This window comes from Erinaceus europaeus, chromosome 22 (assembly GCF_950295315.1).
Source record: "Erinaceus europaeus chromosome 22, mEriEur2.1, whole genome shotgun sequence".
NCBI classification, from domain to species: Eukaryota; Metazoa; Chordata; class Mammalia; order Eulipotyphla; family Erinaceidae; genus Erinaceus; species Erinaceus europaeus.
In genome coordinates this window covers 924,187-949,725 of record NC_080183.1, presented here as the reverse complement: position 1 = coordinate 949,725, position 25,539 = coordinate 924,187, and the positions used below count along the sequence as shown (strand labels likewise).

The following is a 25,539-nucleotide window of genomic DNA, read 5'->3' as shown; positions in this document are numbered from 1 at the left end:
GGAAAAGGGCGAGGAGGGAAGAGGTGCGGCTGGCCTGCAGAGGGGAGACCTTGGGACTCCAGAGCTGGGGGGGGGGCTCCTCGGCTAGTCTGCAGGCGCCAAGCAAAGCCGGAACCCAGCCGCTGCCACCCTTCCCGCGGGGGAGGAGCGAAGGGCGGGCCTGCGGGCAGCCCAGCCGGTTCCTCTGCCCCCGCGGTAAATTCATTAGGAGCGCCCGGAACGCGCAGGCTGGAGACGTGGGCACTGCGGCGGGGCCAGGGCGCGGGTGCGGGATGCGGGGCGCGCTGGGCTCCGGCTGTGCCCCGCCCCGCATCCCCGGCCCCTAGCCCCGGCCCCTCTCACCCCGCCCCGCATCCCTGGCCCCCCTCACCCCGCCCTGCACCCCCGACCCCCCCACACCGCCCTGCATCCCGGGCTTCTAGCCCCGGCCCTCTCACCCCGCCCCGAATCCCCGGCTCCTAGCCCCGGCCGCGCCGCACCCCTGTCCTGGTCCCCAATCCGCATCATCGGCTCCCTGCCTCGGCCCCGCGCCCCCGCCGGCACCCCGGCCCCGCGTCCCCGCGTCCCCGCCCCGCATCCCCGGCTCCCCGCCCCGCACTCCGGCCGGCGTGACGGGCGAGGAAGGGCGGGCCCGGCGCTGGCTCCCCGCGTCCCCCGCCCTCCTGCGCCGCCGCCCGGCCGCCCGCCCGCACTCGGGAGCCGCCCCCCAGCCGCCCGGCCCCGGCCCCGCGGCCCGCAGCCCCGTGCGCGCAAACTTTTGCTCCGGCCCCGCTCCGCCCCGCGCCGCCCCAGGGTGAGCCCGAGGCCCCGCCTAGAGGGCGGGGGGCAGGAGGCGCCGGGCTTTAAATGGGGCGTCCGGCCGGGGTGGCGAGGCGCTGCGGCCGAGGGGGAGCAAACCGGCCATCCCCGCCGAGGGGCCAGCGGGCCAGGTGGGGGCGGGGGAGGGGGCGGGGGCGCGCTCCGCTCCGGGCGCCTCTGTTGCAGTGCGGGGCGGGGGGTTGTGCATGGGGTGGGCCGGGGGTGTGCATGGGGTGGGCCGGGGGTGTGCATGGGGCGGGCCGGGGGTGTGCATGGGGTGGAGGGGGGGTGTGCATGGGGTGGGGGTATGCATGGGGTGGAGGGGGGGTATGCATGGGGTGGAGGGGGGGTGTGCATGGGGTGGGGGTGTGCATGGGGTGGAGGGGGGGTGTGCATGGGGTGGGGGTGTGCATGGGGCGGGCCGGGGGTGTGCATGGGGCGGGCCGGGAGTGTGCATGGGGTGGGGGTGTGCATGGGGTGGGGGTGTGCATGGGGTGGAGGGGGGTTGTGTGCATGGAGTGGGGGTGTGCATGGGGCGGGCCGGGGGTGTGCATGGGGGCGGGGGATTGTGCATGGGGTCGGCCGGGGGCTTGCATGGGGCGGGGGGTTGTGCACAGAGGGGCGGGGGCGCTGGTGTGCACGCCTGGCCCCGGCGTGCTCCCCGCCTGGAGTTGTGCGGGGCTGTCGCGGGCGGCGCCCCGGCCCTGCCTTGGTGCCGGTGTGCGGGAGCCCCGGGTGTGCACGCCGGCTGCCAGGGGCGTGCGGCGGCGAGTCTGGGTGCGCGGAGCTGGAGGAGGCGCAGGCCGGGGTGCGGGGCGCCCTCCTGAGCCGGCTCTGCCCCTGACAGTCGCCGAGGGAGCGCGGGCGCCGGGCCGACATGCCGCCGGGGGACCGGGAGCTGCGCCGCGGCCGCTGGCCCTCGCTGCTGCTGCACTGCGCGCTCCACCGGCTCTGGGGCTTCCTGCAGGTGAGCGCTGGGGTGTCGCCGCTCGGGCAGCCGCCTTCTGTGAGGCGGGAGAGTTTAGCAACAGCGACAAGAGGCGCAGGGCCGCGCAGAGTTGGACTCTGGAAAGCTGGGACACTCCAGAGACGCTCGCTGTGGCCTGCTAGGGAAACAGACAGGGACTTGGGGATGCTTTCTCCAAGGTGACGCTGTATTGCAAAAATGCCTGCTAAGTGACTTAGCAAACTGGATCACCCCCAAAAGACAGCTGCTCAGTTCCCAGGAGGATCAGGAACCTCGACCTAACCTCCTCAACTGCACTTCCTCCAACACAGGAGGGGCTCTGTTGGGGCGAGGGGGACATAAGAAGCAACTGTCCCTCTCTCAGGGACCTCCTTGTTCTCTAGACACACCCCCAGAAAGGCCAGGAGGCCGCCGCCAGCCCAGCTTCCCTATCGGGAGAGGGATAGATGGGATGGGGTTTGGAACCTTCCAGTGGGCTAGGGAAGAGGGGGCTTTGGTGTCAGTGCTGAGCCCCGGCTCTATGCTCCCTCACCTTTAGGAGGATCTTAGACACAGCACTCAGTCCCTCCCATGTGGTTTCTGCGCTGGCTGGGACAGAGTGGGCCCCCTAGCTCTCAGGATCAAGCCACCACTTGCACTGAGTGACAACTGCTCCCAGCACTGCCCTTGGCTCTGGCCTGGCCTGGCCCTCTGGTGCCTACGCCCCTCTCTGCCAGGCCTTTCTGAATGTTCCCTGGTGCAGCAGGCACTGGGCTTCATGTCACACTGACCTTCAAAAGACAGGCATTGGCACCTTCATGCTCTCCTGGTGGTGTTTGGGGAACCAGGGACTATTCCCATGTTCACTCCCAGCCAGTGGTGACATTTCAAAGGGCCAGGGTGCAGTGACACCACTTGTGAAATCCTTGAGTTGTCCCAAAGCATCCGGCTTGGTCAGCCCTGCCAGGATGAGGGCCCTGGTGGTCACTGGGACAGGACGGGGACTCTGATGCCAGGGACTCAGCCTGCCTGAGTGGGCAGAGAGCCCTGATGCGCTGTCCCCACAGCACTGGGCCTGTCTCCTGCTCTCCCTGGCTTGCCTGCCTGCTTTCTCATTGTTTGCCTTTCGGAATCCACAGCTTTGTTGCATGTGTGAAGCTGCTGTCATTAAACTCAGCTGTGCCTGCTCAGGAGCCAGGATTTTGTCACTTGTAAACACTTGTTCAAGTTGTAGCAGAAGCTGGGATGCGAAGTTCCCTTCTTCTGCCCTCACTCCCATCTTCTGGCCTCCCCAGGACTTTTGCAGCTGGGTGGCGAGCAGTGTGGGATGCAGGGCTGGACATTATGCTCCCAGCCTGAGAGAGTCAGAAACCACAGATGCCCCCCACGCCCTCCTGCACCGACCCCTCGCCGCCCAAAGACATCACCTTGTGAAAGCACTTCAGTGTGCCTTTAGCCAGGCAACACTCACTCACACAAGCTGTGTGTGTGTGTGTGTGTGTGTGTGTGTGTGTGTGTGTGTGTGTCGTGCTGGCATTCAATACAAATCAATTTTCGTGAAAATCAATTAGAATAGGGATCTTCCAGAGAAGCACAATGGGTCAGATCTTGGCTGGAGGCTCTGGAAAAACTAATCAGGCAGCAATCGGGCTTGAGAAGCCAAGGGAAGAGGAACTCTGGGGTGGCTGCATCTGGCTGTCAAGACAAACAAGGGCGCCCAAGAGAAGCAGAATGGAAGTGAGTGGGGCCAGGCGTTGGGCTCCATGGGGTGAGGTTAGGGCCTGCCAGGTGGCAAGTCTCTGAAACATAAAGGCAAGACTCAGAGCTGTCTGGAGGCTGTCCGGAGGCTCCCTGCACCTGGACAAGCCGGGCTGAACCAGCGAAGCACTGTGATCAGCAAGGCCAGCCTGCTAGGGCCCCCTTGGGGTCAGCCTGGAGCCCTGGATGCTGAGAAACCCTTGAAGTCAGGAGACAGTGAGCTGCCAGGAGGATACCCCTCTCCTAGGCCCCCCACCCCCGTGTCTCTGATGTCTCTGGAACTGAAACTTTTGGGCTCTTGTGACTTAGGGTTCTTGTGAATTCACTCCCAGAGGACACTTTGCTTTTCTTTCTTTTTTTCTTTTCTTTTTTTTTCTTTTTTTTTTTTTGAGAGCAGAGCATGGCAGCCTGGAGGATTTATTAGGTGTGACAGGAATGTGTCTCATCAAGTTACTTGGTGCTGGCCCATCTCCTTAAAAGATGCCAGAAGCCGTCATCTTTGTGGGCGTCCTCCTGAAGCAGGCTTTGGGGAGACAGGCTCCGGTCCAGGGCTGTCGATCTCTGCTTGCTGACAAGGGGCCACACTGGGTCTAAGCGGCTGTGATGTCCTGCAATTGGTCCCCACGGCTTTGCTTCTCTGGCGCAGCCGCACTTCCCTGGTGCCTACCTGTGGGGCCTGTGTTAAGTGCCGGGCCCTGGGGTCCTGGTCTTGTGGCCGGAGAGAGCATCAGACGAGCGGGGACAGACAGTTGGAGATGGGGTGTGGAGGTGTGCACTGCTGCAGGTGAGGCGGATGAGAAGCCAGGGTGTCGGCAGAGGGCATGGCCCGAGTGGGTGAGGAGAATGGGGTTCTGGGAGGACCCAGCCAGTGAGACTGCCTCGGTCAGCTACTAGCAATGCGTCTCGCAGGCTGAACTTGATCCCGAGCACTCCGGGGCCTCTTCAGGTTTTAAAGCAGGCGACAGTGTGATCTGAGGGCTCCCTCCTGGGAATCCTGGTCCATGATGGGGAGGAAATGAAAGAGGGCTGTCACAGTTACCAAGGAGAAATCTAGGCTCTCTGGGGACATTTGTATGTCCAGTGCTGACCATTCCATTCTCTAGTGTAGGTATGTCCCGTACCATAGATGGGATATAATTATACCCCCCCCCACACACACACACACAACCTGGGTGAGGGAGATAGCATCATGGTTCTTCCTGAGGCTTCAAGACTCCAGGTTCAATCTCACAAGCACCACCACAAGCCAGAGCTAAGTAGTGCTCTGGATAAAAAAAGGGGGGTGTGGGCTGGCACAGCTGTTTAAGCACGGATAGTACTACTAAGCGCAAGGAGCTGTGCAGGGATCCGGGTTTAAGACCTCACTCTCCACCTGCAGGTCTCTCTCTTCTCCCTCCCCCCCCCTTTTCTTTTGCCTCCAGAGTCATCGCTGGGGCTCGGTGCCTGCACCATGACTCCACTACCCCTGGCGGCCATTTTCCCATTTTTGTTGCCCTTGTTGTTGTTATTGCTGTTGTTGTTGCTGCTGTTGGACAGGACAGAGAGAAGTCGAGAGAGGAGGGGAAGACAGAGAGAGAGAGAGACCTGCTTCACCACCTGTGAAGCGACCCCCCTGCAGGTGGGGAGCCAGGGACTCGAACCGGGATCCTTTGCGCCACGTGCGCCACTGTCTGCCCCCCTTCCCCACCCTTTCAGTTTCTCTCTGTCCTGTCCAATAAAAGGGAAAAATAGCTGCTAAGAGCAGTGGGTTCATAGTGCTGGCACAGAGCCCCAGCGAAAACCCTGGAGGCAAAAAGAAAGAAAGAAAGAAAGAAAGAAAGAAAGAAAGAAGGCAAGAAACAGCCCTATTTATTGTTTGTCTGAAACAATGGGTCTACTGTTTTATCTGGCAGCCCCAGGCAAGAGACAAGTGGGGTCGTGGGGTGGCTGGGGCTCAAGGCTGAGCAGTGGGGTGGGGGTGGGGTGGGGGAGTAGATGTGTCCCGGGACCAGCAAGCGGCAAGATTGATCAGGAATAGCACAACAGATAAATATTTTTTTCTGGTCAACATCACAGCCTCCATCCACTACTCTGAGCCCACTTGTCTCAGACAGAGAGACAGAGAGAGACACCACAGCATGGAACTTTCCTTCAGGGAAGGGGAGGCCAGACTGCAGCCTGAACATGCCACAGCAGGAACCCAGGTGAGAGAAGGAGAGAGAAGGAGATCTTCAGGAACAAACCCAGGGGAAGTGCCAGGGTGGAGAGGTGGCACAGGGCCAGGCCTGGGGAGCAGGAGAGGTGGGGGGGGTGTGCGTGAAAATGGACTGGAACTTGGCAGGTGCAGTGTCCGAATCGGCGAGCACTGAGAAGGGAAGGGTGAATGGTGACACTGGCTGCGCCAGCCTGACCCCCATGAGGGGATCCTGGGGTGGGGAAGTAGGACCACAGACAGCCCAGCCTGGCAGCCGGGGACTGCCCACCGAGACCACAGACCTTTCAGACATGGTGCCTTCTGCACACGTGCCCTCCTCCCTCCTTCCGTCGACTTGGCCCTGATCTCCCTGCACTGTTTCATCTCATTAAAGCCTTCTCTACATCAGCACCCTCAGTCCTGTCACAAAAATAGGTCATCGTGTGTGGGGCCAGGTTAAACAAACGCCTTCTGCTTGAACTCTCTCGCAGAAATCACACCTTGGAGAGCTGGGAAGTAATTGCTTTGGCGGTGGCCTCGCTGGGGGTTCACGCACTCCAGAGTTTAGAGGCGATCTTGGTGGGGAGAGAGCAGCTTGCCAGCAACTGCCATGGCCGTAGAGGGCGGGAGTCTAGGCCCCTTCTCTGCTTGTCTGCCTCTGTACAGGAGACAGACCGTGCTAAGTGGACATCAGATCAGGACTCAAGAGGCAGGCTTTCTGGTTCAGTTTTTGTTGTTGTTGTTTATTTTAGTGGGTAGGGGACATAACACGGAGGTAGCACATCACACTTGCACATCCAAGGCCCAGAGGCCACAAACTCAGTCCCCAACACCACTGTGCCTGAGGCAAGCAGTGCTCTGCTCTCTCTCAAAAGTATGATCACCTTTAAATATATTTTACTTTAACGAAGAGAGATGCAGAGAGAGAGAGATGCCAGAGCCCCACTCTGGTATGTGCAGCACCAGGAACAAGGCAGGAGCCCCAGGCACGCAAGTCCTCTGCCCTGCAGCTGAGCCGCTGCCCGCGGGGACCTTCACACTCTTGCAAGTCTCCTGACCACTCACAAGGAGCCAGAGCAGAGGCGCCCCCACCCCCACAGCCGCCTCACCGTCCCCCCTCGTTTCTGCAGGTGACACACGGGGAGCCCCAGAAGTCCTGCTCCAAGGTGACCAACAGCTGCCAGCACGTCTGCCAGTGCCGGCCCCCTCCCCCGCTGCCCCCGCCGCCCCCACCGCCGCCGCCCCCCAGACTCCTCTCCCCTCCAGGTAAGTTGAGGCCGGCCCTTCCAGTTCCTCCGGGAGCGCGGAGCGCAGAGGCGAGGGCAGCCTGGCTGTCTTTGTAATTTTCCACTGGCCGAGCAGGAGAGCAGCCAAGCCCCAAGGTTCCCCTGCAGTCTGCAAAACGCAGTCCCACAGAATGTTCTGGGGAGCCGGAGAAGGATGTCTCTCCATCGCTTAATCAGATAAAAGTCAGGCTCCATTTGATGAGTGGCTCGGCCTGGGTGCTGCAGAGGCCAGAGTCTGAGAGGAGGGGCAGCCACGGGCAGGCGCCTGCCCTCAACACCCCACCCCAGTGCCCCTTTCCCACATAGTTCACATTTGCAGGAGGCCATCAGGATGGAGCGGAGGCGAGGTGGGGAGCAGAGCCAGGGCCACGCCGCCCAGCCCTCCGCAGCCCGTTTCATGTGCTGCGAAGCCTCCTCCTTGGCCGGGGTTTCCTCTGGGAGCTCTCTCCCTGTTGCCTGCCCGGGCCTTGCCACAAGGGCCTCAGCCCCAGCCTCTGTGGGCTCAGGGCCCAGCTCCGCCACCGTGGCGGATAAGGATGGTTCTGTCGCCAGAGATCTAACTCTGCGCCGGGCTCCCTGCCCACCTGCCGGCCCGTGGAAGGTCTGCGCTCACATGTGCGCTGAGCACATGAAACGTCTGTGTCGTGCGGTCTGGGGCTTGTTGTCAGTAGTCTCCTGCCATGTTTGCCGGTCAGCCATGCTTCTTTGGGGTCCAGGTGGGGGTGCTGTGTTCCGGGGCCTCTGCCTCAGTCCTTCCCCAGCACCTGCCCTGGTGCTGCTCCTGGAGGTGGCTCCCAGCGCTGACTGGGTTGGTCTCGGGAGGCAGGTTTCATGGTGGCTCCCAGCGCTGACTGGGTTGGTCTCGGGAGACAGGTTTCACGGTGGCTCCCAGGGGCTGGGAGGCGCTTCAGCAGGTGCAGTGCGCTGGTTACCTTGCGTGGGGTCCTGGGTTCAAGTTCCAGCACCACATGGGAGCGCCATGGATAGTGGAGTGGCACGTTGGTCTCTTTCTCTTTCTGTCATCTCCCTTCTCTGCCTCCAAATATATAAAATGAAACTTAAGAGTTGAGACTGTTGCCATTCTGTGGCATCACAAGCACATAAAGCCCTCCCTTCTTTCCTCAGCACTGCAGAGTGAGTGAGTGAGTGAGTGAGTGAGTGAGTGAGTGAGTTTGTGAGTGAGTGGGTGAGTGAGTGAGTGGGTGAGTAAGTGAGAGGGTGAGTGAGTGAGTGAGACGGTGAGTGAGTGAGTGAGTGAGTGAGTGAGTGAGACGGTGAGTGAGTGAGTGAGTGAGTGGGTGAGTGAGAGGGTGAGTGGGTGAGTGGGTGAGTGAGTGGGTGTGTGAGTGACTGAGTGGGTGAGTGAGTGAGTGAGAGGGTGAGTGAGTGAGTGAGTGAGTGGGTGAGTGAGTGAGTGAGTGAGTGAGTGGGTGGGTGAGTGAGTGGGTGAGTGAGAGGGTGAGTGGGTGAGTGGGTGAGTGAGTGGGTGTGTGAGTGACTGAGTGGGTGAGTGAGTGAGTGAGAGGGTGAGTGAGTGAGTGAGTGAGTGAGTGGGTGGGTGAGTGACTGAGTGGGTGAGTGAGTGAGTGAGAGGGTGAGTGAGTGAGTGAGTGAGTGAGTGAGTGGGTGAGTGAGTGAGTGGGTGAGTGAGTGAGAGGGTGAGTGAGTGAGTGAGTGGGTGAGTGAGTGAGTGGGTGGGTGAGTGAGAGGGTGAGTGAGTGAGTGGGTGTGTGAGTGACTGAGTGGGTGAGTGAGTGAGTGAGAGGGTGAGTGAGTGAGTGAGTGAGTGAGTGGGTGAGTGAGTGAGTGGGTGGGTGAGTGAGTGGGTGAGTGAGTGAGTGAGTGGGTGAGTGAGTGAGTGGGTGAGTGAGTGAGTGGGTGAGTGAGTGAGTGAGTGGGTGAGTGGGTGAGTGAGTGAGAGGGTGAGTGAGTGAGTGGGTGTGTGAGTGAGTGAGTGGATGAGTGAGTGAGTGGGTGAGTGAGTGAGTGAGTGGGTGAGTGGGTGAGTGAGTGAGTGGGTGAGTGGGTGAGTGAGTGAGTGGGTGAGTGAGTGAGAGGGTGAGTGAGTGAGTGAGTGAGAGGGTGAGTGAATGAGTGAGAGGGTGGGTGAGTGAGTGAGTGAGTGAGTGAGTGAAAGGGTGAGTGAGTGAGTGAGTGAGTGAGTGAAAGGGTGAGTGAGTGAGTGAGTGAGTGAGTGAGTGAGTGAGTGAAAGGGTGAGTGAGTGAGTGAGTGAGTGAGTGAGTGAGTGAGTGAGTGGGTGAGTGAGTGAGTGAGAGGGTGAGTGAGTGAGTGAGAGGGTGAGTGAGTGAGTGAGAGGGTGAGTGAGTGAGCGAGTGAGTGAGGAAATGTAATGATAAAGGCCTGCTTTGAACCGAGTAGGTGTTTGGGGACCTGGCTGAGGAAGTGTCATTGCAGCATTCCTTGTGCCAACCCCAGTGCAGTTTACAGGGCCTGCCAGGGCCTCTGCAGGCTCCTTCCTGCCCCTGCTGGGAGCCGCCTCCCTTTCTCCCTCTCTGGGCTGCACTGTGGGCCCCAGGCTCAGCTCTGGAGCTGCCGTCACCTCTCTCCTTCTTCCGCTGCCTGGGCTCTGGCCGTCTGTGGGTGCACTTGTCAGCGAGGGCTCCGCAGCCCGAGTCAGAGCCCCCCAACATCTCCTGTACAAGCGGAGCATCTGCCAGATGCAAAGGCGAGGGGCCAGCCTGGCCCCTGGGTCGGCAGCAAAAGGCCCGTGCAGCAGGGAGACAGCATAGCTGCTGCAGCGCAGGCCTTGAGGCCTGAGGCTCCTGGTTCAGTCCCCCAAGATGGCTCCTCTCGTGTTTGTAAAACTATCTCATATAAAGTAAATAAAAACAAACCTTGAAAACACAAAGAGGTGACCTGAGCATGGAAATTGAGAAAGTTGGCTGTGCAGCTGTCCGTATTTCTCTAGCTCATTTACTCACTTCTTTCCTTTTACTTTCCTTCCTTCCCCTTCCCCCTCTCTCTCTTCCTACCTTCCTTCCTTCCTTCTTTCCTTTCTTTCTTTCTTTCTCACTGCTCTGGGATGACTTGTTCAGATGGTGAGAGAGAGAGAGAGAGAGAGAGAGAGAGAGATCACTGCACTAAAAGCTTCCTCTGTCCAGCGCAGTGGGGAGCCAGGCATGATGATTTCTTTTCTTTTAAATGGACTCACTTTTGGGAGCCAGGTGGTGGTGCAGCTGGTTAAGTGCTCACATCACAGTGAGCAAGGCTCCAGCCCAGGTTCAAGCCCCTGGTCCCCACCTGCAGGGAGAAAGCTTCCCGAGTGGTGCAGCAGAGCTGCAGGTGTCTCTCCGTCTCTCTCCCTCTCTCCTCTTCCCCACTCAATTTCTCTCTGTCTCTATTAACAAATGAAAATATTTTTAAAAATAGACTCACTTTTGTGTTCATACAAATCAAGGTCTGTTGTTAAAAATTCGTAGGCTCTAGCTGGCCGGGCTAGCTTCACGGGCGGGTAACAGAGCCGACCAGAGACATACGGCTGGGCAGGGAAGCTGTATTTCTTTATTCAAGAACAACGATTCATAAACTAAACCAAACTAATCACCAAACAGAACTCTGCTGTCTCTTTGCGGCGGCACAAGCACTCTCTCACGAGAACATATAAAGCAGTGTCAGTGAAGTGCCACTGTCCTTAATTAAATAGGAAGTGGCCGTGGACAGCGTGTGGGGAGCAGTGCCTCTGTGAAGCCTCCCTCCTCCTCCAGAGAGTCCCACCTTGCCGGCCTGGCTTCCTCCTTGAAGCCCCCATCTGAGGAGACTCTCTGTCCTGTGTCCCTGGGACAGTCAGCGCAGTAGCGTCTTTGTTCTTTGAAGTGTGTTTCTCTTGTGCTTTTCTCCGGGGCTGCTCCAAGACGCCTTCATAGGCCGAGTCACAGATGGGGACAGGCACGGGCCTGGTAGCAGCCCTGAAGAAAAAGCAGGGATCCCCCGCCCAGCAGTGCCCTGCACCCCCACCGCACCTGTGTGTAAGGCTCCTGAGACTTCATTCGGCGCCCGCTCTACAGGGACTCCCCCAGGGGCACCCAGCAGTCCTGGGGCTGGGAGCCGCCTGCCTCCCTCTTCCTCTGTCTCCAGGGCCAGGTTTTAACAGAAAGAAAAGGGACAATGGGAGTCCTAGAAAGCTTTTCCACTCAGAATACCAGAAGGAAGCAGATGTTTCTCAGCTCTACAGTGGAAATGCTCTGCTTCCTGGCCTCATCTAACACACCCGCCTCCTAGAACACCTTTCTCCAGGTGCTTGGGCGCAGAGAGGGCGAGCACCTCATTCCCCGCTGCCCAGCTGGTGCAGGCAGAAGCTCAGCAGTTTATGTCCTGCGGGTGCCCCCCCTGCCCCCCCGCCCGGCCCTGAGAGCCAGTGTTGGTGCTTTGCATACGCACCCACCAAGCTTGTCCTCAGAGGGACCTTAACTCTGCAGAACAGCCAGCTTGGGTGACAGAGAGGCCTGTGTGGCACTCTCCCAGAACTTACAGTGCTGTTTCTTTAAAAGTACTTACTATTTTTTTATTTGACAGGACAGAGAGAAATTGAGAGAGGATGGAGATAGGGAGAGAGAGAGAGGGAGAGGGAGAAGAGAGGGAGAGAGAGAGAGAGAGAGAGAGAGAGAGAGAGAGGGAGAGACCCGTAGACCTGCTTCACTGCTCGTGAAGTTCACCCTCTGCAGGTGGGGAGCGGGGGCAGAGCGTCGGGTCCTTGCACTTAGTACTGTGCTAACCAGGTGTGCCACCGCCCGGCCCCACACCTACATTTCTTGGTGCAAGTAAGGAGACCTTCCAGATGACCTGTTAGGACTTTAGGTTTTTTGTTTTTTAAATACTTCTCTGCACCTTTTATTTAATGGGGGGGTAACTCTGGCGTCCGAACTGAGGGGTTATGTTTGGGATGTCATACTTTGAAGTCCTGAGCCACTTCCTGGACCTCTCCGCCCACGTTTGTCCCTGTCCACTGGACTCCACTCCCACCATCACAAAGCCCCCCGTCCTGAGGTGCTCAGCCCTCCTGGGAGACCTGGGCGCCTGCAGGACTCCAGGCAGAGGCGCCTCCACTCCAGCTCAGCTTCTGCCTCCCGCCCCTCTCAGCAGCAGCTGGAACTCTGCAGGAAGAAACACACCAGGGATTTTCAGCTCATCTCTGAGAACGCTCTGGCTGTCCACCAGCAAAGCCACTTAGGTCTTGACTCCAGGAGGCTTTCTGTGGGCCACTTAAAGCCCCGGGATTAGCCAGCTCTGCTGTTCCCCACCAGCCACCGACAGGGATCAAGGCTGCTGTCTCTGAGGTGTGGCCAGAGAGCTGCGCGCCAGCCAGGTCCGCTTTCTCCTTTTCATTCCTTCTTTCTTCCTTTCTTAGAGACACTCCCCACAGCCTACCCATCCTCACCTTGGAAGTCATCCCGCTATGTGCTGGCTCCTGCCCAGAGTGTTCAATTCTTCCTTACAAGGGTCTGAACGTGCTTCGCCCACAGTGGAGAGCCAGGTCCAGCAGAGACCCTGTCAAAGTGACTGGGCTTAGTCCACATTTGGCGAGAAGTGCTGTGATCTGACCTGACCCCTTTGCTAGGAGCCCTCCGCCAGCAGCACAGAGGAGGGAGACCAGGGGAGGCTTTGTGGGGCGGCTGTGAAGCAGAGAATGGAGAACTGCTGTGCTGGACGGAGGGGGTGAGGGAGGAGGCTGTGGGAGCCCCCCACCCCGGTTTCTGAATTGAGCAGCTAGGTGGATGGAGGAGGGCAGAGGGTGACAGGAAAAGGCCTGTTCAAGTGGAGAAACTGAGTCACGGTTGGCTCTTCGAGTCAGGAGCTTCAGAGAGAGGCTAGAGTGGGAGTGTTGGATGCGGAGTGATGGCCTCCACTCACTCCTAAAGCCCTGGGACTGGATGGATCTTTTTACTTAAGATTTATTTACTTACAGAGAGAGAGCGAACGAGCAACAGAGCTCTGGCATCTGCGGTGCTGGGGATCGAACTTAGGGCCTCACGTGTGAAAGTCCTGTGCCCCACCACTGCACCACCTCCCTGGCTGAGTGGTGTCTTCAGGCTGGAGACGTGGAGTGGGGAAGGCCTCACTTCAGGTCTCTTCCTGCTGCTCATCTCTGGGCTCTCTCCACTGCCCTCTCCCACCAGAACAGTCAAGTCCCTGGTTAAAATGTAAAGGAAGAGATGGCGTCACACTGAGCAGGGAGACTCTGAGCTTCCTGATAACAAGACAGAACAAGGTGAAAGCAGACAGCTCGCCGGGACGGCCTGAGCGCCGTGGTTGGAGCAGATGTTGCCGATGGGAAAGTGGTCTGAGCGGTCGCGAGAGGTGGGAGCCCCGCTGGGTGAGGCCCCCTTCTCCCACCAGAGCACAGCAGGGCGATGTGAATGGGCCTGTTCCCAGCTCCTCGGTTCCTGTGTCACGCCAGCCGGCAGCCAAGGTCGAAGGCCCCTGAATGGGTCCCTTGTTCTGTGGCTCAGAATGAGCTCGATGTGAGTGTGTGCAGGCAAGCCCGCCTGGCAGAGGGGCTGGGGTGCCTGGGAAAAGGTTAATGTTAGAACTGATTTGTGTCATTATGGGAGGGGAGAGGACAGAGCTGCTTGGCTCTGGTGCAGGGTGGTGCTGGGGACTGAACCTGAGGCCTCGGGGTCCTTGGGACACCACCCTCTGTCACCGTGTAGGCACAGAAGGCTTCTTTCCTTCCGTAGGGTTGTTGTTGTTTTTAATTTTTCAAGTATCTTTATTTATCTGAGAGACAGCCAGAAATCAAGTGGGAGGGGGAGATAGAGAGGGGAAGAGAGACCCCTGCAGCCCTTCTTGACCACTTGAAAAGATTTCCCCCTGCAGATGGGGACGGGGGCTCCAACCTGGGTCCTTGTGCACCGTGACATGTGCCCTTAACCAGGCATGCCACCACCCGGCGTTAATACCATGGCATCTGCCCCCAACCCCAGATCTCGTCCATTTCTTCTTTTTTAACCAAGACCAGTCAAGTGCGTGTTTCTTGAGCCCAAGGCCCCGAGTCTGACCCCTGGCGGAGCAGCACACGTGTAATGACAATACCCCCGTTTCGGTGTACGTGGGCCCCCATGAGCACAGAGGCCTCCAGACTCAGTCTGCCTGTCCTCTGTTGGTTGGCAATGTCACAGCTGCCCCCCAGACAGGACAGAGCTCTCTGTGCCAGGTGTGCAGAGGCCTCTCACAAGGTGAGGCTTCGGCATCAAGAGTGAAGGGTGGGGTGTGGCTTCAGGGAAGTCTCTGACTTTTCTCCTGAGCAGGTCCCAGACGCCATTCAGTAGAAGCTGTCGAACGTTTTCTGTAAAAGGCTGAGTTAGTAAGTGCTTCAGGCATCGTGGGCCGTGGGCATCTGTGGCAGCTACTCAACTCTGTGTAAGCAAGCGTGTCTCAATAAAGCTTTATTGATAGCACGGGGGCGGGCAGAGCTGGCCTGCAGACCAGGGTCTGTCAACTACAGGTTTCCGTTGATCCTAAACCCTCTTCAAGTGGCCGCTGCTATTGCCAGAGCAGAGTCTGCCTGGGTGGGCATTCACGGGGCCGTGTCGGCAGGCAAGGGGAAGGTCACCCACACCTCTGGGCTCTGTGGGGTCACCTCCCCACCTCGAGGTCATGACCGGCTCACCCAGGTGCTTTTAATTTGCACACAGCCTGCACTGGTTCTCCCAGGTCTTGCGTTATGGGTGTGTCCTGCTGGACGGCACCAGCAGGAACCCACACACAGCTGGCCACCACTGAATCTGTGTCACCAGGGTCCCCGGTGCTTGTCCAGTGTCCTCCCCCAGCCCTGAGCACCGGGCACGGCACACGGGAGGCTCTTGGGCGTAGAGGGAGGGAGGAAGCGGGTAGCTCTGGGCCATGAGAAGCACTTCCCTGGTCTCCCAGAGCTTCCCCTGTGGGGCCATTGTGTGCTGGGCGCTGTTCAGGGCTCCGGCCTTGTGGGCGGCAGGGTTCGGCGGGCCTGAGGGGGACAGGGCATGAGTGGAGACTTGAGCAGAGCCACACAGGCAGAGGCCTTGCCCTCAGGAGACCCGCAGAGGGCTGCTGGGTGGAGGACAGGGCAGGTGCATTCTGCAGTCCCACTGGAAGTGTAGTCAGTGGCCTGCTGCCCCCCCCTCCCCCCGGCCTCTTGCTGGCCTGGGGAAGGTCTGAGCCCCCGTTGGCGCCCCTGCCGCCCCACCCGGCCTTGGCGGAGGCAGCTAGCACTTCTGTGCAGGAGTGGTTCTTCCTCCAGGGTTATCGCTGGGGCTTGGGGCCGGCATTAGGAACCCACCGCTCCTGGCACCATTTTTCCATTTTACTGGATAGGACAGAGAGAGACGGACAGAGGAAGAGGAGACAGAGGGACAGGTACAGAGAGACACCTGCAGATCTATTTCGCTGCTCACAAAGCTTCTCCCCTGCAGGTGGGGTGTGGGGACTCAAACCCAGATCCTTGCACTTAGCACTATGTGCGCTTGACCAGGGGCTCCACTGCCCGGCCCTGCTGGGTGTTCTTGGTGGCTACCTCAGAGGCCAAGCCAGGAGCGGTGTCCCTCATGAGTGCCACCATGCTGGGCCATGAGGACCGAGAAGTGACCGAGTAGCCAGAGGACGGCGTCCCAGGAGCTTGGGCCACAGACTGGACCTCACAGCGGACAGGCCCTGGGCAGTGGCCAGATGGACAGGGGCCTCCTCCAGGGCCGGGGAACCAGCTCAGCCCCACAGAGCACCAGCGAGCTTGTGGGGCCCCGAGGCCTCAGGTTCAGTCCCAGGCACCACCTGCACCAGTGCTGAGCAATGCTCTCTGTTCCCTTCCCCCCCCCCCTCTCTCTCTCTCTCTCATAAATAAGTCTTAACAAGTATTATTCTCCCCCACCATGTTCCTTCCAGGTGCCCTATGGGGGCTGCTGCATTCATAGCCTGTGTCTCTCCTGCAGAGCACAATGGGTGGGGGCTGGCTTTGGAGACACCCCAGGAAGCTGACACCCCCTCTTGCCTTCCTGAGGCGAGTGGGCAGAAGCCTGGAGCTGCTCAGCCCTCCCGCTGTGGACACTTGTCGTCATCGCTTCAGGCAGGGCTCTGCTGCTCTAGGGGCTCCCCACAGACAGAGCCTCCCCAGCCCCCCACGCAGAGGGGCCGGCCCACTCAAGCTCCCCTTCTTTTAGAGACAGGCCCTATTTCTGAGGTCTACATGGAGGGCCAGGTCTGATCTTGCAGCTGTTGGCTTCTTTTGTTCAGAGGGAGGGAGACACCATAGCCCCAGAGTTCCCTCCAGTGCCGTGGCATCTTCTGTGCAGTGCTGGGGCCCTGGCCCTGGCCCGCGTCTGCTTGTGTGGGTCTGCAGTCTGTCCACACGTCCTGGCATCTTCCAGAGGGCAGATGCCTATGCGGCCCCATGCCCCCATGGGCAGGGTGGGCACCCCTGGCACAGGCCTCCCCGTGGATGGGCAGCGGCCGCCTGAGTAGCCCTTGTGTTCTGGGGACAATGGCCTCTGTGTAGGGCTGGGGCAAAGGCAGGAGTCTGGGCAGCAAGGGGTGCAGGCTGTGAGCTGGTGCCACTGCCAGAGGGCAGTGTGCAGAGGGCAGCCTGGGGGCTGGGCGTGATGGTGCCCCAAGGTGAACAGTGGGTCTGGGGGTGGGTGCCCTGAGAGACCCAGGAGCCAAATGGCAGTGAGTCTCATTGGGCCTGGTGAGGACAGGTGAGGGGCTCAGGTGAGGGGGCCAGGTGAGGGGGTCAGGTGAGAGAACAGGTGAGGGGGGTCAGGTGAGGGGCTCAGGTGAGGGGAACAGGTGAGGGGGGGTCAGGTAAGGGGGGTCAGGTGAGGGGGTCAGGTGAGGGGGAACAGGTGAGGGGGGTCAGATGAGGGGGTCAGATGAGGGGAATAGGTGAGGGGGGTCAGGTAAGGGGGGTCAAGTAAGGAGGGTCAGGTAAGGGGGGGTCAGGTGAGGGGGTCAGGTAAGGGGGGTCAGGTAAGGAGGATCAGGTAAGGGGAGTCAGGTGAGGGGGTCAGGTAAGGGGGGTCAGGTAAGGGGAGTCAGGTAAGGGGAGTCAGGTGAGGGGGTCAGGTAAGGGGGGTCAGGTGAGGGTTCTGAACCTTCCCTTCTGCCTTCTCTCTGGCCTGTCCACTGGGTGGGACTGCAACATAGACCCCAGGCTAAGGGGAGGGAGCGGCTTGGAGAGGGACATGCCCAGCCTGCGGCCACCTGTGCCCCAGCAGCTCCTTGGAGCAGGGCCAGTGATGCTTCCACTTTCCTCACAGAGAGCTTTTTTCACCCAGAGTCGCGCCTCCCTCTGAGCTGCCAGCCACCCACAGGGCCTGCATCCCAAGCTGTACAATAAATAGACACAGGGAGCCTGTTTGCACCCTGTGTAGCTGTCCTGCTAGTTCCAGGTCTCCTGGGGCAGCTGGGGGTGTGGGGTCTCCCTGTGGGGCAGCTGAGGGTCTGGGGTCTGTCTGTGGGGCAGCTGGGGGTGTGGGTCTCCCTGTGGGGCAGCTGGGGGTGTGGGTCTCCCTGTGGGGCAGCTGGGGGTGTGGGTCTCCCTGTGGGGCAGCTGGGGGTGTGGGTCTCCCTGTGGGGCAGCTGAGGGTGTGGGTCTCCCTGTGGGGCAGCTGGGGGTGTGGGTCTCCCTGTGGGGCAGCTGAGGGTCTGGGGTCTGTCTGTGGGGCAGCTGGGGGTGTGGGTCTCCCTGTGGGGCAGCTGGGGGTGTGGGTCTCCCTGTGGGGCAGCTGGTGGTGTGGATCTCCCTGGGGTGGCTGAGAGGTTGCCCAGAGGGAGAGGGCAGTGAGCCTGAGAAGCTGACAGCCAGGCTTTCTCCTCTTCCTTCCCCCCCTCCGTGTCCCATCCGCTCCAGAGACGGCGGATTTAGTGCCCGATGGTGGAATGAGCCGTTCTGCTATTTTTCATGGCAGATGCCCCTGACCCTGCTGTCAGTTAGCTTAGGGTGTCTCCAGCACCGAGGATGGATGGCGGGGGCAGTGCCTCACCCCTGCTCAGAGCTGGCGGCCTGGCGGGGGGCCAGCCATGATGTCACCTGCGGGGGGGTGGGGCAGCGGGAGGCCAGAGCCTTGGTCCTGGCGGAGGGGCGGGCAGGCGGGCGGCGGTGGAGGTGGTGGGTGGCCGCACTGGGGCTGCTGTGTATCTTCCAGCCCCAGGCTCTACCTCGTGCCCTGTGGAAGAGAGCTGGAGGTCCGGCCTGGCCATCATCATTGCGATTTGCTGCGCCTCCCTGGTGTTCCTCACCGTGCTGGTCATCACCTGCTACAAAGCCATCAAGAGGTGAGCACCGGCCAGCACGCTCGAGGCCCCGGGTTCGACCCCCGGCGCCGCCCTGTGTCAGCTCAGCAGGGCTCTGCCCTGCCCCCTCCGTTCTCTGTCATGATTCAGGATGGATGCCAGCACCTCTTGGCCTCGGGAGCCCCGGCTGGACGGGGACTCTTCCACCCTCCCCCAGGCCCTGCTCTGGGGCGTCCAGAGCAGAGAGAACGAGACTGTGCATGTCTGTCACCTCCCTCACCTGGCCCCGTTCCTTCTTTCTGTGCAGTGATGCTCTGGGGCAGAGTTCAGGCCTCATGTCTGTCAGTAATGAGCTGTGTTCAGGCTGGGGCTCATCTGAGGAGCCCCCGAGGTATGGCGGGCTCAGTGCAGAAGTGACTCTAGCTGTGGGTCTCAGCCCCGCCTGGCCCAGGGACACTGGGCTTTAATGGGAAAGCAGTTCAGACTCCAGATGGAGCTGCATGATCCAGAGGGAATCCCCTCCAGCCCTCGGCTTCCCCATCCGTACAACCCCAGGGGCCACAGAGGTGACTCCGCAGTGCCTGGTATGTGTGAGGCTCAGGGTTCGAGTCTCTGCAGCCCAGAAACACAAGAAAGGCAGAGATTGTGAGCAGTGGTGAGTGCTGCAGTCTCTCAGACGGGAGTGGAGGGCTGCCTCCTGAGAGTGGTCTGCTCGGGCCATGCTCTGCAGGGAGTGCTCAGCCCCCAGGAGGCACCCAGGTCCCACTCTACTCCCATCGAGGAGGGAGGAGTGATGGCAGAGGGAGGAGCGCAGCTTCTCTGGGGAGGAGGGAGGTGGCAAGGCCTCTGAGCTGGTGTGCGATAGTGTGACACCTGCCTGGTTCTGAGGGCACCTGGGACCCTCCCAGCAGGTCTCGAGGGCCTCCCTTGGGCCAAGCGGGCGTCTAGGCTGTGTCCTGGCCTCAGCTGGCAGTGTCACAGTGGCTGCTGGCACTGGGCGGGGTCCGGGCAGCGGATGCAGCCCTCTGAGCAGTGGAGGAGGACCAGCCGTCCAGCCAGCCGGGCCGGGGCCACTGATGGGGTGTCACGGGACACATGCAGCTCACTCTCCATCTCTCGGCTCTAGGAACCAGGCCGTGTAGGGAGCATCCTCAGGTGGAAACGCCTCTTGGGGTTTAGCGCGAACCAGGCTGAGCCCACAGGCCTCTCCAGCCTCCTGATGGGAAGCCAGACACCCGCTGACCCCTTTCCTGGCAGGGCTGAGAGCTAACCCGTTCAGGCGGAACCTTCTGGGTACCGGGCACCCAGACAAGCACTTGGCCCCCACTAACATGTCTGACCTCCCCAGGGAAACTGAGGCATGGCGAGGGTGCGTGCTTGCCCAAGGTCACTGAGCCAGGAGGTGCTGCAGTGGGACTTGCTGAGCCATGACACCCATCTCCCGGCTGTCACCTTCAAGTGCCATCCCTGCAGAAAGCACGGAGCCCCACCACCTGGAGACACTGCCTATGCTAGGTCCACCCCTGCCCTGCTGGGCACCACTCGGTCCCACAAAGGCTTGGGGAGTGGATTGCGGGGAGCCGGGGTGAGGGTCCTGGGGTGCTCCTGCCTGGGGGCTGTGCCAGCCAGGGTGTCTGCTTTACTGCCCACCCCGCAAGCTGGCAGAGCCAGTTGGACACCCTGGGGCTGTCCCCCCGACCTCCCTCCTGCCAGGCTCTCTGAGCTCTGCTTCCCCAAGGTCCCCAAGATGCACGGGGGCGTCCCGGCCAGCAGCCTGGCCCAGAAGCAGCTCCTCTTCGCTGGGGAGGGTGGAGGCAGGCCTGGCCCAGCTGGCTGGACCGCAGCGCCCCACTGGGGGTGTGCTGGGGGGACACTAGGCCAGGACGGGAGACCGGTAGTGGGCCACGGCTCCAGACACCAGCTGTGAGTCCCCAGGGCAGGTCACGGCTCTCCCAGTGCCTCAGTTTCCCTATGAACTGACAACTGTAACTCCAGGCCTGACTTCTGGGATACAAACAGCCAGGGCACTGGCCACGCAGGAGATGTCTGTTGGGCTGCCTCAGGCTTTTCTAGAAAGGGGCTTCCACCCAGTCACCCAGCCACCCAGCCACCCCCAGCCACCCAGCCTGGGCTTCACTACTGTAAGGGGGAACTGACTGACTGCTTCCCAGATTCATGTGGGGTGCTGTCTCTGAGCAGGCCTGGTGACCCCGGCCCCTGGGGGTAGTGCCTGAGCATCAAAGTCACAGCCCCACCCCACCCCAAACAGACCTAACCAAGGGGCACCAGTGGCCCGGCATGGGCTTGGGCACCACAGAACAGAGGGCAAGAAGAGGCCACCACCACCACCTCCCCCACCTTCACCGTCAAGCCCATGACCTTTTTTTTCTCAGCTGTGGTTGGTGGTGATGCAGGGAATTGAACGTGGGACTTTGAAGCCTCAGGCATGAGAGTCTCTTTGCACAACCTTTATGCTGTCTCTCCCTGCCCTGAAGCCCACTCGCACCACCAGTCACCATCATTGTCATCTCCACCACCACCAGCACCTCCACCCCGTTTCATTTCCGGTCCCTCTAACCCACCACCACAGCCCTCTGCCTGCACTGCCACCAGCATCACCACCCTCCCTTTACGGCGTCTTCCACCTGCCTTTGACCACCAGAGATAAGGCTTTGAGTCCAGCGACCAGACCCTCTCCTCTCGTCACCATCTGCTCTCCCGTCTGCTCGTGACCAAAGCCGGGCCACTCTGTGTGGGCGCCCGCGCACAATAGCCCCCGTTCCTGCTGCGAGGGGAAAGCTCCCTCTTCGGCTCCCACAGCGCCGGTCCCTGGACTCGCAGCGTCTGTGTGGCCCAGCCAGGACCCGCAGTCTAGACGCTAAGCCAGGCTCCCTGTGGGACATGGTCCCTCCTGACGTCCCTTCTGCCCTCCCCCAGGAAACCACTGAGGAAAGCAGAGAACGGCACAGGCGTTGCCGAGTACCCCATGAGCTCCTCGCCCGGCGGCAAAGGCGTGGACATGAACAGCGCCGTGGTATGAGCAAGGGCCCCGTGGCGCTGGTGGGCATGGCGGCGCAGGGGGGCACAAGCTGACCCCGGGCTTGTCCAGGGATTCATCGCCTCACGAAGACACGTCCTCCTTCCAGCCTCGTGCCCGGCCTATGGGTGGGGATGGCAAGCCCCCTGCATGCACCCCCACCCGGGAGCACCCCGCCCAAGGCCCCACTCCCTGAGCTGGGCTTGCGTTCCATCCGCTGGCTGAGTCCCACCTACTTTCTGCAGCAGAGACAGGGCGTGTCTGTCTGTCCATCTGTCTGCTGGGATGGAGAGGCATCCCCTGTAGGCAGACAGGTGGCTGGGGTGTCCTCCGTTGGCAGAAGGCCCCCCATGTCCCCCAGAGACTCACCTGCTTCCGCCTGTCCACATGGTTCCCAACAGCCACGAGACACCTCCTTCTAAGGTGCTCCCCAGACTCCCGCCCGCCCTCCTGTGCTGGTCTGTGGCCTCGGGGCCTGTCTTCCCTGTCCGCTCCACTCTGGCCCGGGGACCCATTCTGCCTCCCTGCCACGGAGGACTGAGCCCAGCCTGCAGAGTTCCCCCCGACGGGGCAGAGGAGCCCCTCCCCACATAGGGGCTGTGCCTGGCCTTTGGGGAGGGTGGGGCACATGCACCCCCACCTGTGCCCAGCCTCATCCCCACACCTGACACCAGGCTGTGAGCCACGCCACGCCCACACCCCACAGAGGCCACCCCAGGTGCCACCACCCCTGCAAGACTGGGCTGGAGGCCAGGCCTCCTGCCTTCCAATGGCCACCTTGAAATGTCTCTTTCTGGGGGTCTCATGGTCTACAAGGGCATGTGCTTCAGGTTGCCAGTGGGCTGGGCAGGGAGGCTTCAGACCTGTGTCCAGGGCGCCCCGCAGACGCAGGGGGGCTGGGCCTTGAGACCCTCTGTCCCTCGGCCCCGTGCCAGCGCACGCCAGGCTCCAGGAGAGCAGAGGGGACAGCGGGCCCACTGTCACGCCCCCCACGGGTGCAGGCCTAGGCGCACCCTCTCAGGAAGGCTGCCATCTTGCAGGCCTTGGGTGCAGCTTGAGTGTGCTCCTCTCCCCCAGGGCACTGTGCCACCGTCCTGCGGCCATCTCCTGCCCCCGCTTGGTGAGCACTGAGGGGATGCAGAGCCGAGGAGGATGTGGGGTCTGGCCAGACAGAGCCCCCACCCCACCCCCACCCCCAGGACACGCAGTCTCCTGCTGGGTCCTCTGAGTCCTCTCCCTGCAGGTCCCCAGCTGAGCACATGCTACCTGTGACTCAGAGGTGGGGACACCTGGCCAGAGGGGGGCCTGGCTAAGAGTTGCAGGGTCTCTGGGGTGGGCCAGCCCAGCCAAGACAAACCTGTGGTTCCCCCCCACCCCCAAACACACCCCCTCTCAGCTCAGGGCTGGGAGGCCTGGGTTCTGCATTTAGCCTTCTCTTATCCCCCAGCCCCGCCCAGCTCCACCCAGGGACTCACTGGGCCCACTACCCCCAGGCTGTGGGGCTGGGCTCCCTCCTCTGGGGACACAGGCTGGCTCTGTGGACTGCTAAGCCGGCCAGTCTCCAGAAACGTGGGTCTAGAAAACCCTGTCCCACTCAGCCGTGAAAACCAAGGCAGAAACAGAGTCTTCAGTCCAAGAACTGGCTTGAGAGCAACGCCCCCACCCAGCCCCCGAAGCCTTCCATTTGGAGGACACGTCTAGGGGTGTAGCTTGGGGACAGAGGGGGTCCCTAAACCCACGTGGGCCAGCAGTCGAGGCCCATCTGCTCGGGGTGTGGCTCCTTGACTGGCCGGCGAGCGGCCGAACCCCGTCACACCCCCACCCCACCCCGGATCTTTCTCAGCCTACTCCAGGCTGAGCGACCCAAGAATGACAGACACACTCTCCTAATGTTTGGGTGTTGTTAGGCGCTTCTCAAGCAAGTGTAGGGAAAGACTGACAGCCTAGACAGACATCTATTATCTGTAGTGCTCTGTACTTAGAGGCACCATCTGTATGCACTCCTGTGCTCCGACCCAGGCCCAGGCCTCCGAGCTCTGCGTGTGAACTAAGCACTGACCTGCTTCCTGCGGCCCTGAGGCCCAGTGGCTCCACCTCAGTGGCATGTGCCCACCGGCCACCGATGCCAACAGCGTGCCGAGACTACCGGAAGCAGGGCCGGCGGCTGGGCTGTGAGCTGCTCGTGAGGACCGGGGCACCACGCCGTTTTTATTTTCAATAAAAACGTACTTATAAAGGTGGTGCGCAGTGGGCCTTTGTGATGGGCGGGGGCAGGGAGTGGGGGAGCACGTCCACGGGGCTTGTGACCGGCATGGACCTTAGCCCACAGGTCAGCCCAGGGAAGAGCTCCAGGCCTCCTGGGTTGTTGGGGTCAAGGGGTACCTGAGGGCTGAGAATGCCTGGCGGCCGAGGCAGGTCTGACAAGCAGGTCTCCGCTCTCACCCCTGGCTGGTCAGGCCCAAGGGAGCGCAGGGGGCTTCCTAAAACAAGGTCCCACAGGGACACCTGGAACAAGGTGGGTGCAGGGCAACCCAGCGTCTTTCCTTCTAGGAGTCTAAAGAGTAAAAATTGGAGGGCCAGGCAGTGGTGCGCCTGGTTAAGTGCATATATTACAGTGCTTAAGGGCCAGAGTTCAAACCCCCAGCCCCCACTTGCAGGGGGGACTCTTCATGAGCAGTGAAGCAGGGCTGCAGGTGTCTCTCTGTCTCTCTCCCTCTTGATTTCTCTGTCTCTTTGCCCAATAAATAAATAAAATATTTTTCAAAAGTCAAAATTTCAGCCTGGAAGGTCCCTCAACCTTGTGCGTACCAAGGCCCCAAATTCACTTGCTGGAAATACAATGTTAAGAGTGTAACCGGCGTGTCTGGACAGGGTGCCGCCCACCCAGGGCCAGGTGTCCACCCCTGTACCCCTGGCAGGCCTTGACAAATGGACACAAGCACCCACATGTGAGAACTGGAGTCGTGAGCCTCACCTCTGCTGCCCTGAGCCCTCACCCTGCCCCCATTGTGCTGGGACTGCGTGCCACCAAGGAAGCACCATTCCTCCGGCTCCAGCCGCCGTCTCTGCACACTTCCTGTGGGGCTGATCCTGCCGCCAGTCCTGCCAGCCCCTCCTGAGGCCCTGCTCCTCCCTGCAGCCCCCCGTCACGCCGCCATCTCCCGCACACACAGCCTCCTTGTCCACACAAGAGCTGGCAACCAGTACACTGCATCTTTATTTTTTTTAATATTTATTTATTTATTTATTTATTTGGCGTAGGGTTATTGCTGGGACTCGGTGCCTGCACTACGAATCCACTGCTCCTGGAGGCCACTTCCCCCTGTTGCCCTTGTCGCCTTGTGAAATGACCCCCCTGCCAGTGGGGAGCCGGGGGCTGAAACCAGGATCCTTACACCGGCCGGTCCTTGCGCTTCGCACCATGTGCACTTAACCAGCTGCACCGCCCGGCCTCCGTCTTTTATTTTTTTTAATCACCTCCAGGGTTATGGTTGGGGCTCTGTACTAGTAGCATTGATCCACTGCCCCTGGCGGTCATTTCCCCCCCTTTTTCTTTCAATTTGTGTTAGGACAGCAAGAAGTTGAGAGGGGAAGGGAGAAAGAGAGGAAGAGACCCTTGCAAACCTACCTCACTGCTCGTGAAGCTCTACCCCCTCCGCCGCAGGTGCAGAGTGGGAACTCAAGCCCTGATCCTTGTATGTGGTACTATGTGCACTTAACCAGGTGCACCACCGCCCAGCCCCCTCTTTTTTTTTTTATTTGCCACGATAGTTATTGCTGGAGCTCAGTGCCAGCCCTATGAATCTACTGCTCCCAGAGGCCATTTTTTTTCAATCTATATTATTAGATAGGACAGGCAGAAATTGAGAGGAGGGGGAGATAGAGAAGGACAAAGAAGGAGAGGCATGTGCAGCCCTGCTCCACCACTCGTGAAGCTTGCCCCTGCACGTGGGAACCAGGGGCTTGAACCCGGATCCTTAACTATAATGTGTGCGCTCACCCAGGTGCACCACCACCTGGTCCCTGACTTCATTTCTTACCACACTGAAAGTGAAAGCTGTCGCCCAGACCCTGGCTCACTAGGCCCTTCTGCCGGGTCTCCTGTCACCCTCCTCCCAGCCCCAACTTCCCTGCCTCTCCCTAACTCACCCCTCCCCATGTCAGCGCACACAAGGCCCTCTTCCCCGTCACCCGTGACTCTCACCGGCTGTCCTCAACCGCCCACCAGTCCCAGTCGCAGTCTGCCCTGTCGAGGTGCTCCTCTCTCCACAGCTCCTCGCCCTGCTGACCCGTGTCTGCGTCCCCCACCCGCAGGCGGCC

At 60.6% G+C, this 25,539-nt stretch overlaps 1 protein-coding gene across 5 annotated transcripts; it reads left to right on the top strand.

Moving 5' to 3' along the window:
* Window positions 1–677: 677 nt before the first annotated feature.
* Window positions 678–23,455, top strand: PRIMA1 (proline rich membrane anchor 1). 5 transcript variants are annotated; one of them, XM_060180958.1, is made up of 6 exons: window positions 678–793; window positions 1,646–1,765; window positions 6,806–6,941; window positions 18,095–18,224; window positions 21,120–21,216; window positions 23,239–23,455. In XM_060180958.1, exons 2-6 carry the CDS (start codon window positions 1,676–1,678, stop codon window positions 23,263–23,265), a joined length of 480 nt encoding a protein of 159 aa, XP_060036941.1. In that variant the 5' UTR covers window positions 678–793; window positions 1,646–1,675; the 3' UTR covers window positions 23,266–23,455. The 5 variants fall into 5 exon arrangements, 4 of the variants coding, with proteins under 4 accessions (XP_060036941.1, XP_060036942.1, XP_060036940.1 ...); XR_009547196.1 differs by having other exon boundaries at window positions 788–929; window positions 21,120–22,339; XM_060180959.1 differs by having other exon boundaries at window positions 788–929; window positions 21,120–21,193.
* Window positions 23,456–25,539: the final 2,084 nt, after the last annotated feature.

What these genes read in the sequence shown, in the direction of transcription:
- PRIMA1 (XM_060180958.1), top strand. Translation starts at nt 1,676, where the DNA reads ATGCCGCCGGGGGACCGGGAGCTGCGCCGCGGCCGCTGGCCCTCGCTG. An exon ending in CAGACTCCTCTCCCCTCCAG is followed by an intron (nt 6,942 to 18,094) that starts GTAAGTTGAGGC and finishes TGTATCTTCCAG; the next exon opens with CCCCAGGCTCTACCTCGTGC. An exon ending in TGCTACAAAGCCATCAAGAG is followed by an intron (nt 18,225 to 21,119) that starts GTGAGCACCGGC and finishes GCCCTCCCCCAG; the next exon opens with GAAACCACTGAGGAAAGCAG.